The 12,557-nt window shown below is 37.3% G+C and overlaps 1 protein-coding gene across 1 annotated transcript; it reads right to left on the bottom strand.

The window, feature by feature from the left end:
* On the bottom strand, positions 1–4,083 carry LOC115733110 (peroxidase 24-like). The gene is made up of 4 exons (XM_048280207.1): positions 3,837–4,083; positions 2,691–2,882; positions 1,923–2,088; positions 1–409 (listed from the first exon to the last, which is right to left on the bottom strand). The coding sequence occupies exons 1-4, from the start codon at positions 4,050–4,052 to the stop codon at positions 6–8; spliced, it is 978 nt and encodes a 325-aa protein (XP_048136164.1). The 5' UTR covers positions 4,053–4,083; the 3' UTR covers positions 1–5.
* Positions 4,084–12,557: the final 8,474 nt, after the last annotated feature.

Genomic DNA, 12,557 nt, shown 5'->3' with positions numbered 1-12,557 from the left:
GACTTCTAATTAATCACATTACATTTCTTCCGAATCTCGCCATCACTCCCCGTGAGCACTTGGACCGCGCCCATCCGCTTCATTGACCGGCCAAACTCGGTGAAGAAACCCTCTTGGTCTAGCAACTCCTCAACGATCTTGCTTGACTCCTTGTTGGTCAAGAGCGCGGCGTCAGATTGGAAGAGGCCTTGGTTTTGCTTTAAGGCCGTGTAGTAGTGGCTGTCGAAGGAGAGGGAGCTTCCGGGGTCCATCCCGACGGTGGTGATGTTATCGGAGAGCGTCTTGCATTGGGCCTTTAGTTGAGAGGCGTAGGTTGGGTTGAGGGAAGGGTCTTGGTCTCCTTTGCCGGTGAAGTTGTAGAGCCTGTTGCTGAAGAAATTGCAGTGCCCGACCCCAATGGTATGCCCACCTGATGACCCGGATATGCAGTATACTTAACTAAATAATAAATTAATTTAATTTCTCTTCTTATTTTGATTAGTGATTACTTTGCCGATTTGATGACCACCTGATGAACCATGGATCTTAGTCCGTGGCACATTCTAAGCATATGAGATTGACTTTTACCTCTTTAATTTTACTTTTCGTATAAAGATCAAAAGTTGGCTCTTGTTTCAAGTCGGGTGCTTGAAAACTTTTTGAAAAAATATACACATCATAATATATATGCATATATATACGTATATGTATATATATACACATCACTTATTATTTTTCCATTTAATATTAAGAATATATCTTCGGCATTTATAACATTTTTTTTATTTATTGTAAAACATACAGGTGATAATTTGTTCACCATGTGGGATTCCCTCTAAAAATTAGTTTTAACCAAAGTAAAAAGGAAAAAAATGATACCTAGAACGATTATTGACCGCCATTCAGATAATCTCAAATGTGAAACGATATTTATTTGACCTACTTATGATATTCCATTTTCAGTTGATCTTTCTTATAATATCAATCTTCTATCACATTTGTTTCAACTTTTCTTGTCATACAATTTTATCAGTCCGAATACTAAAAAAGGAATTGCGTATACAAAACAAACTAAAAAAAAATGGTTTGAGCATACTTGTTTCGAGAAGGATTAATGTTTTGATAAACAACTAAATTCGATGTTCAAGTACCATTTACTTTTCGACCAAAAACAAGTACCATTTACTTGAATGTGATGAAAATTAATAAGAGATCGACATACTTTCTTCTTTGGAAAGAGAGACTACCTGTTTTTTAATATATTGATAAAATAGTTTAGTCCTTTTGGTAATAAGAAAATGACAAAAGAATTGAAAAATTCACAAATTATATCCTTCATGACCAGATATTTACTTTCCACATTTGTCAATTCCTATATATATATATATATTGGCAATAGCCATCTAAAAATTACTATGGAATTGTTGATAGCGTTTTTTTTTTTTTGGTTGAATAATGTCACCTGCTTATGTTTCTCTCATTATAAAACCAAAAAATTATATGCAATCTACATAAAAATGAAATTTTGAAACTAATGTTTGCCCACAAATATTGTAACTCTGGTTGCCCATTTAGAATGTGTGGTCCAACTTATGCCATTACTAGCTGGCAATAACGGTACCATTACGATAGCAACCACATTTGTTAAGCAACCAAATAAAAGAATTGTTTGTAATTATCCTCCGTCACACCTGAACTAAAGAATTCGGATAAAATTTCGCACTTTGTTTTGTTTTGAAAAAAGAAGAAGAAGGTGTTCCATTATATATTTTTGAGAGAGACAACCAGGTACATTTTTCGTGTATTCTTACAAAAAAAAGAACTCACAAAAAATAGGTATCCTAGAGTAGAAAATTGACTTACTAGACAATAGGACCCACCCAAGACAAACAACATGGGTAATTTTGACCATATGAAACGTGATTCGTTTGTCCTCAATTTACCTGATAAAACAACAAGGTCATGAACAGTGAGGCTCTTGTTGGCAAAAGATTGCTTGAGAGATGTAAAGTTGAAGAATGGGGAAGGGATATTGGATAGTGCTTCTGATTCACGTGAGATGCTCCCATCTCTTCTTCCGGTCAACACGTCCCACATTGACTTTTTGAACTGCAAATCACAATTAATTGGAGCAATAATGTGAGATGCACCAAAAAGTAAAAATTAATGAAAATCATGATATTTTTCTTTATTAATATAAGTCCACTGTATAGAAACTGCCGGCCAATATACGGATCGATTTTGTTTCGAGTTATTTGCACGCTATAAGTGGGAGTTTTCAACAGCCAGAAGCAAGAGGTAACTTTAGTTTTGGGGAAGATCTTCTGCTTTTAAAAAAGGAAAAGAAGTATTTTGTTTTTCAAATTGATCGACCTTATCAAATTTTCTCGTGGCACCTTGTCGTGATATCTCTTATAAAAGCAAAAGGTGTTCAATAAAATATTGATAGAGTTGCGATATCTATTTGAGTTTTTATCGGTATCTATCGATTGATCACGAGTCAAAATATGGTTAGGCCCCATATATGCGTGGGGCTGAAAATAGTATCAAAAGAAGGCAGATGAACTTTCTAGTGTCGCCATGAAATGATCCAAAAGCTTTTTCCACAAAGGTTTTCCAGAGTTCTACTAAGTCCTAATGAAAAGATTTCTAAAGTGTTGAACAAACTCAGAATAATGGTACAAGAGTTTTCATCACCCCGGAAATCTTACTTGGAAAGAGACCGAGTCTCTAGCAGCTAAAGCGACGATGTCGGCACAAGAGACTACACCAGGGCATGTTTCCTCTAGCTTCTCCTTGATCTCGTCTATTACGTCAAACCCAGCTAGCGACAGGTTCGGAATAGCTGCCTTCTCCGCACTGTTGTTCGCTGTCGAGTCTAGCAAAACCGAGCCATCGCAACCCTACACACATGAGCGATGCAATCAAAACACCTATGGAAATATTACCACGCGAAACTCTCCTTCTACAACCATGCACGTCAGCGTTGATTTACCATTACCTTGTGCGAACGATATGGGACAATGAAATGATTCTTCTGATGAATTTCCGTTCTTGGTGCAATCAAGACATAGCGCGACACTCGTGTATGCACAAAATTGAATATTTCATGCGCAAGACTCCCGTGTGTGTGTGTAGGACGCTAGATCAAAATATGGTAATTCTTGTGCGAGCGGGCGCATGCCTCTCCTTGGAAGAAGGCAAGTTTCATCGGGTCATACCATAGTCCCGTATAATTTGTTTGGCTCAGGCCAGTCAAGTGCATATAATTCGTCATCATCTTCTTTTTAGATGGAGAGAGAGATATCCTGGAAAATTGTACAAAAAGTTTGAAATGTATTTTATTTTTGCCAATTCAATTCTAAATTTTTTAATTTGGCCAATTCAGTTCTAAACCTTTTCACGTTTTGCTAATTTGGTCCATTAGGCCAATTTTGATCGGGAATAGGCGACGTGGACACTCGGCATCCTACGTGGCATAGTCGGCACTGACATGAATAAGTTTTAATAATATTTTAATATATGTTAGAATTTTTATTTTAGTTTTCTTTTCTTTCTCACAGGTTACTTCTAAAAAAAAAACAAAGAAAAGAAAATTAAAGTAAAATAAAATAAAAAAAAATTTGAAAAAAATATTAAAATATTATTAAAATGTCAACGTCAGCGGTTGCCATCCAAAATTGCTCGAATAGACTCTATTTGCAAAACGTGAAAATGTTTAGGACTGAATTAACAAAATTAAAATGTTTAATACTGAAGAGATTGCTCATTGCCTAGTGAGATTCGCGGCACAGGTGTGGCGTCCGGATTAATCTATTTGAATGCATGAATGATATAGTGTGTATCTACATACGTACCCTGACGAAGCAATCATGGAAATGCATCCTCAAGAACTTGGCGGGCAAAGACGAGTTGGTAGCGACATGCTTCCACGTGATGTTCTTCACAATTTCCTCGGCGAGAGGACAAGCACCCTTGTAGAAATTCTTCCTCAAGTCCCCACCTTCTGTATCTCCTATGTGCCCAAAGAAGACAACCATGGCGATTACCAGCACTAAGCTCATATTATTCATATCTCTCTCTCTCTCTCTCTCTCTCTCTCTCAAAATCAACTAGTAAGGCATGCATGTTAATGCATATTTTCTTCCTTTATATAGGGAACACAAAGGCAAAACAAAACGGTTAGGGTTTCCATTTCTTTCAGGGTCAACACTTATATCATTGTTTCTGCTAAGAAGCTGGTGAAGCAAGTTGAGATCCCGAAGCAAGAAAAAGCCGATCATGGTCAAGAGAGTTTTGAGTTGACTTTGCCGGGTTGATTCCATGTATGTGGAGATGCTAGTGTATTAGTTAAAGGGTGACCTAAACTGAGATGGCTGGTTTGAAAAACTGGCGGTGCAATATCAGTTTAAAAATGTTGAGAGCGACTCTGTGGGGTGTTATACTAGGGCTTCCGGAGAAAATGACTGGATGGGGATCGTGACTCCATATGGCAGGTGAAGAAAACTCCATCTTCCTGTTCAAAAGACATATCACTTCAAAGTTCTAGTCTTTTAAAATCTGCAAGTCGCCCATGTAAAGCTCCTGGTGATATGCATGGTTTCGGGGAAAATCATCACAAAAATCATAAACCTATTGTACTTTTGTCAATTCAGTCATAAACTTTTTAATTGTACCAATTCAATCCCAATTTTTTTAATGATTTACCAATGTTGTTATTTTGACTATTTTTTATCAGAAATCGCCGACGTGGCTGTCCAATCAACGTTGGCCATCCTGTGGGGTGGCCGATATTGACACGAACAATTTTCAAAAAATTTCTGAATTTCCTTCTTCTTTTGTTTTTTTCTTTCCTTTTCGTCAATGGCTGATTTTTGATCATGGCCGGCGAGGGCTAGGTTAGGATCGACCTCACCCAATTCAAGCAAGGTAGCTCTCGCTAGCCACAAGCCGACGAAGACTTGCAGGCCCTCACGTAGTGGCCGACAAGGGTTGCCGAGCCCTCGCCTACCACAATATAAGGAAAAAAGGAAAGAGAGAAAAGAAAATAAATAAAATTTACATCAACGTCAGCAATGCCACTTAGAACAGTCGGCGTCCAAGTTGGTGATTTTCGGTGAAAATTAGCCGGATGGACTAAATTGGCAAGTTGTCATAAGGTTTAGCACTAAATAAAAAGGTTTAAGATTGAATTGGCTAAATACAATAGATTTATGACTTTTTTTTAGTAATTTTCCCGGCGGTTTGATCTTCTTCGATCACACATATAAACTAATAGATTTTTTGTCGGTGCCAACTGTGTATACCAACTCCCCTCCTAACAAAGTTGAATATGATCAGCATTGAAATGATCCCTCTCCAGTCGTGATCACATAGATTAGTTGCATCCACCAGACTTCTCCTTCCATGGATAACCGCTGTGGTATATCAGGATAAATGACCCGCCAGTACCCAAGGTTGGCAAGTCAAAGTTGATATTATCTGCTGTGAGGCCTCCGTGGTTTCAAATATGACAGCTTTCTTTAAGGGCACCGAATTTGTTACACAAATTTGTATTATACGATTAGGGACCATATTATATGATTTGATCGGTATGAAAGTAAAGAATAAAAGAGTATCATTTGCTATATATACCAAAATGTGGAGACCCCCCCCCCGACCTCCCCCCTCCCCCCCCCCCCCCCCCCGGTACAAATATTGTCGACTCTTACAAAAAAAAAAAAAATCACAAAAAAATTGGCATCCTGGAATAGAAAAATGACTTACTAGACAATAGGACCTACCCGAGACAACATGGCTAATTTTGACCATAAGAAACGTGATTCGTTTGTCCTCAATTTACCTGATAAAACAACAAGGTCATGAACAGGGAGGCTCGTGTTGGCAAAAGATTGCTTGAGAGATGTAAAGTTGAAGAATGGGCAAGGAATATTGGAAAGTGCTTCTGATTCGCGTTAAGATTCTCCCATCTCTTCTTCCAGTCAACACGTCCCACATTGACTTTTTGAATTGCGAATCACAATTAATTGTTGTAATAATGTGAGATGCACTAAAAAGTTAAAAATTAATGAAAATCATGATATTGTTTTTATTACACTAGATAGAAGCTGCCGACCAATACAGTGATCGACTTTGTATTGAGTATTTTGCATATTATTAGGGGGAGTTTTTGAACAGCCAGAAGCAAGAGAAAATTTTACTTTTGGGGAAATCCTTCTACTTATCAAAAGGCACAGAGGTATGTTTTTATTCAAATTGATCGACCTAATCGAATTTTATCCTAATGCTTTTCGTGATACTTTTTATAAGAGCAAAACGCGTTCAATTAAATAATGATAAAGTTAAGATGTCTATTGATCACGATTCAAAATATGATTAGGGCCCTTCATGCGTGGGGTCGACAATAGTCTTGTTAAAAAACATGAGGATATTTGTCCAAAAAGTATTTAATTTATTGTACGGTGACCATTCAATCCTAAACATTTCAATTGTGTCAATTTAATCATAAACTTTTCGATAATTTTCTAATATAACCCGAAATCTTTCATTTGTGATAATTTAGTCATAAATCTTTTGAAATTTTATCAATTTAGACCTAAACATTTGATTGAAAGGACAAAATTGATAAATTGCCGAAAGATTTAGGACTAAATTGAAAAATTGTCAAAATTCTTTGGACTAAATTGGTACAATTAAAAAGTTTATGACTAAATTGACAAATAGTCAATAGGTTTATACTAAATTGACATGATTAAAAAGTTTAGGGTATCATTTGAATTACAATGTTGCATATTGTAACGTTCAAGAATCTTTCTAATGTAAGACTCTTGAGATAGAGCAAAAAGGTTCCTTTGAACGATCACTTTCTATCTTAACTCTCAATATAAAAGAAACTTTTTCCATGTCATTCATTTTGAAAATAAAAGGACAACCATTATTTTATGGTGATAACTGAACTCTTATCATTCCCAGCTAACATAATATCATGGTTTACTCTCATAGACTCCAATTCATCTTCCAAATCATTTTTTCATTCTTCCTTGTCTGAAGATGAAAGAGCCTCTTCAATTATCTTAGGCTTTGCATTGTCTTGTGTAGCAATCATAGATACTTCCCTTCAATCTCAAAATGATGACGGGATCGCATGCACGATTACTCTTTCGTAGCTGGAATCACTATTTTTCTCAATCAACATTAGTAGGTGTATGATCGGGATCTTTCATCTCATATCATTGGTAGTCCTTATCAATCTCACATATATTAGGAAAAACATTCTCTAAGAACGTGACATCTCGTAACTTCATTCAAGTCACTTCCATCAGCTTGTTTACCTATGAACACATACCTTTTGGAGTGTTCGTAGTATCTAATGAGATACATTTATTTCCTCTAGGATTATCCATATCTATGAGAAGAGTTGTGAATATAACCTATGCATCTCCTATGTTGCAGATTCCTTAAATTTGATTTTCTACTAGTCCATAATTCATGAGGAGAAGAAGTGACTAACTTAGAGGGCACATGGTTAAGTAAATAGGTGGCAAACAATAACGTATCTCCTAGAATGAGATAGGTATATTTGTATGTACAATCATAGACTTAACCATTTTCAATAGGGTTCTATTTTTTTTCTCAGCAACCCCATTATGTTGCAAGGTATGAAGAATAGTCAAATTTCTTATAATACCCTTTTCATCACAAAGAGACTTAAATTGCTCATATAGATACTCATGTCCTCGATCGGTTATTAATGTCTTTATTGTTTGTTTAATCGATTCTCTACCAAATTCATATATCATGTAAAGCAATCCAATGCTTATGATTTATGAGAGATCAAAAAAATATAACCGAATTGCATGAAGTCATCTATAAATGTGATGAAATATGAGGCTTCATGCCTCGCTCACATTCAATGGACCACCAATGTCAAAAAGTACAAATAGCAATGGAAGTTTAGCCTTGGTTCCATTACAAAATGGTTTTCTAGTGTTTTTTTCTTGCTAAACAATGTTCATATATGTGTAGATCGATATTAGCGAGTGATCCTAAAAAGCCATCTCTAGCTAATCTTTTCAGCCTTTTTAACCCAATGTGACCTGGTCTAACATGCTAAATATTTGCATAAATATTCACATTATTGAAGATGCAACTAGGGAAAGAACAACAATAAACATTGACTTCACATCAAAGTCAATGTCTCAAAATATAAAACCATTCAGTACATAACAAGACCATAATAAATTGTTTCAAAATTTATATCAACACAATCACCATGAAAATTTAAAATATAACCTAAGCTTAGAAGGACAACAACAAAGACCAAGTTTCGTTGAATTACAAGAGCATAGAGGACATCATGTAGGAATTGAGTTTGATCACCAAGTGAGTCCAATTTACATGTGCCACCTCAATTCTAAAGTTATTTCCAACATATATCCATCTATCTCCGGGCAGTATCCGATGATACTTCGATAATATTCCTCGGTCTCTAACTACATTTTATGTTGTTCTTGAGTCCACAGTCTACATAAGAGTGATTCAGCAAGCATTATAGTGCTAGAGACAAGAGCATTACTTAAAGCAATATAGTAATTTGCTACTCCTTTCAGCTCGATCATTCGTGAGAGAACTCTCACATTTGTAGCATTTCATATTGGTCTCGGCCTTCTTCCCACCTTGCTTCTTGCTACAAAGGGTTTTAGCTTTCTTGGTTGCCTAACCAATCTCATTCCCTTTGTTGAATTTATAGTTCCTCTTGCACTTGAAACTCGAAGCTTTACGCGAATTAAATTTAGTAACTTAAACATATGCGAAAGATCTAGCAGCCTATAGGCTCTCATTATCGACTTGTTGAACAATGGAGATGACCTGATTGCGGAATAGGAGGCCACATAGTAGAGCGACATCATCAATGAATGTAATTAGAGTTGAGGATTGTTACCTATTATTATAATTTTCATTTGCTGGAATCTTTTAGCTCATGGATTATTATCCGCGTCCTTTTAATCTGGATATGTCGTCTTCATATATCTTACCAATTTTATTTTATGAATATTTTTTATTAATTATTTACATACTAAATTAATTAATTACATAAATACTAAGTTATTATTAATTATATATCTTAAGCTTTAAAAATTATATTTAAAAAATTATATAAATATAAAATAATAAAAAAATTAAAAAATACGATTTTTTTTTAAGAAGGACCCATGCGGTAGTTAGCACGGGCTCCGTTTCCATAAATAAAAAAAAATTAGCCCTAATTTTGTAAATTTTTTTGACCCATTTTCGAAAAAAAGCCCGTCCTCTTGATATCATTTCCAAAACCAACCAATTCTAGGAGCAAGGTCTCACATTCCTCTAGATGCTTGGCTCCTTGTCACTCAATAAAGGAGGTACAGAAGAGAACCACTACTTTGCTACAACTCTATATGGAAATTTCCTAAAGATCTAGAGAGCAAAGGAAGAGATCCACAAAAAATCAAATGTTGCAACAGAAACGCGAGAGCAGATGATGTGTATAAATCAAAATGCTAGGAGGCAAATGACATTTTAAGCTTGTCAAGTGCAAAAGCACGAGGATCTATGAAAAAGCTATGACAGAAATATGCAAAAACTTTTCATAGGACCTCATGCTTTTGCAATTAACAAGCTTAAAATGTCATTTGCCTCCTAGCATTTTGATTTTATATAAATCATCTACTCCCAAGTTTCTATTGTAGCACCCGATTTATGTGGATCTCTTCCTTTGCTCTCTAGGCCTTCAGCAAATTTCCGGATGGAATTGTACCAAAACAATGGTTGCCTTCCGTCCCACCTTTAATGAGGGACAATAAGCCAAGCATTCATGAGGAATGTGAGACGTTGTTCCTAGAACTGGTTCTCGAAAAGATATCAAGAGGGCAACCAGTTGCTTCATCGGATCTGCTGCTGCGACAGATTAACAATGCTAAATTAGTGCTTGAGATAAAGAAGCAATTACTTGATCTTGCACTGAAAGATATAAACCCCGCATGTTAGAAATTATCGAATTCTGACAAGGTATTACGTCTACTATTGGAGATAGACAAAAGAATGTAAAAGCATTGACCACCAAAAAGAAACCGTAAGAGAGAAAGTACAATCAAATGACCGGACCAATTAGCCACAATACATAATGTTAATGGTCCATTTCATCCTTCTCCCCTGCCAACAAAAAAGTAACTCATTGCTTCATTGATCTCTTGTAGGAATACTACAAGTAAATGGTCTCATGCTCACTAGATAGGAATGTAACACAGGAAATAGTTCAAGCCGACTTAAGGCTTTTAATAAGCCTAATAAGGATATCTCACATTCAAGAAGTTTTGTGTATGCCAATAGTGACCTTATGTATCAGAAATTGACCATTCCAAGAACTATGGTAAATTGGGTGAAATGGAAATCAAGAATATCACACTACTTAAAAATAACTTTATAACAAAATATCGTAAGGTAAGGCCTCACAAACCGACCTCCTCGGAGAGGGCTGAAACCGCTACTTTTGACCCACCACGATCTCTACATATCGAGTGATGAGCTAATGGATTACTAAGACTCAAAAACGGACTTGGTTACGTCGGTATTTCCACCGGAAGTCGAGTGTTTTTCTAAACATGTCCATGCAGGCTTTCATTTCATTTCAAATGTAAACCAATGCCAAGTGTTCATGTAGGTTATTTTTATCTTTTTATTTTATTTTCCGAAAATCTAGACTAAGTGTAAAGTACCTAAACCTAGGCAAATCATAATCAATAAAATTAGGTACACAATCAAGGAATCATTACAGGGATAAATCGCATCATAAAATTCTAATGAAGCCGTAAAGGCTTAGAGAGATGTGGTTCGAGTTTAAATTCAAAGATGTTTGTGATTTACCTAAAATAAGGACAAAACCTACGAAATCTAAGGAATCTAAACTCTAATCTATGGAAATGAGGTCAAATTAGTTAAATCTAGGCTTTTTCTATTTTTGGGGATTTTCTGGATTTTCTTAGAATTTATTATTATTATTATTTAATTTATTTTTTATTTTCTTTATTCCAAAAATATGCTCCGGACCGGGTCTACAGACCTGGCCCACGTGACCAAGGCCCGACCCGGGCTTTAAGGGCCCAAGTTGGTATAAACATGAGGGTGACCTATGGGCTTGGCCCAAGTTCTATTTCTTTTATTGATTCCAGAAGTGGCCCAGTTCTAAGGATTCTAAACTTGACCCAAACCAAGAAAAACCCATCGGTCATAACCTAGGATTTGGATCCCCTAAAATTGGGATTTTCATGATATGCGTGTCATTACTCAAATCAAACCGTTCAAATAAAAATGGACGGCATGATTTGAACTACGTCATGTATTGAAAGGGAGGGAAAAAAATGTGGGCGAGAATTTTTTTGGGATTTGAAAAATTTTAAATTTCAAACATGGCTCAAATCAGGCCGTCCATTTTCATTTGGACGGCCTAATTTGAGTAATGTCACGCATGTTATGAAAATCTCAATGTTAGGCGATCCGGATACCATAACCTAAGGCCTTCTAATAATCCCTTATTTTTATTTTTATTTCTGTTTACTCCTTTTCTATTTTTTATATTCTTTTTTTTCTTTTTGGTCTTCTCTTTTGGGTTGTCTTCTTCGTGGGACTCCTCCTTCCTGGACCTCACTGGAAAACATCGCCGGTCACCAACTTCGACTGTCGTCGGTCCACCGCCGACGCCGACGTTCGCCACCTCCACCAGCCTTATAGTTGGCCAGTCACGATCAGACCGCCACCTGCCTGGTTTCCCTTCTCTGGCCATAACCTCCAGTGTCGACTACAGAACTTCGTTTTTTTTTTTTTATAATCACTACAAAAGACATATTCGAGGTTTAAAAGACTCACCGGTGTGGCCTCTAACAGCGAGCCGCCGCCAGTTGGCGGTCGTTGGTCCAAAATTTCGGCAGAGATTCGATGAGGTTCGGTCGGATCTGTTCCAGGCGTCGCGACAGCGACGGCAGCGGCAATGACAGCTCGAATGAGGGTGAAACGACGCCTGAAATAGCAGGTTTGGTCCTTGAGATGCGGCGGCGGCTTAGCTAGGTCGAGCTCCGGCTGCGGTTCGACGGCATTGCCGAAAGCTCAGTCACGAATCTCTCTCATTTCTTTCTCTTGTCTCTCGCCGAACTGAGCTCTCCCTGCTCTCCTTTTCTCTCATCTTTCCAACTGGTGACCACCCCTTGAAAACCAGCTCCCCTGCTTCCTTCTTCTGCCTCCTGCTTCTGCCAAGAACTCCTTTGTCCCTTTGGCCAAGAGTTCAGTTCTCTCTTCACACGACAACTCCCCAAAGCGCTCCCTTTTTTGAACTTCGGCTCGTCTCCACTCTCGTCCCTTGAAACTCTCTCCGTTTTCTTTTTGTTTCACCTCCACGCTCAACCGAGAGCTCTCGGCCCTCTGTTCTTCCACGACGGGCCACGCCACCGTCGCCGGGTACCACGAGGCCGGTTCCTCGGGCTTCGACGATGGTGACCGGCGTCACGATGGCTCGGTCGCCCCGATCTTTCTCCCTTTTTGCGTCTCTGTAT

The sequence above is a fragment of the Rhodamnia argentea genome, chromosome 6, assembly GCF_020921035.1.
Source record: "Rhodamnia argentea isolate NSW1041297 chromosome 6, ASM2092103v1, whole genome shotgun sequence".
NCBI classification, from domain to species: Eukaryota; Viridiplantae; Streptophyta; class Magnoliopsida; order Myrtales; family Myrtaceae; genus Rhodamnia; species Rhodamnia argentea.
The sequence above is the reverse complement of the archived record's forward strand: the minus strand, read 5'-3'. Positions and strand labels throughout refer to the sequence as shown.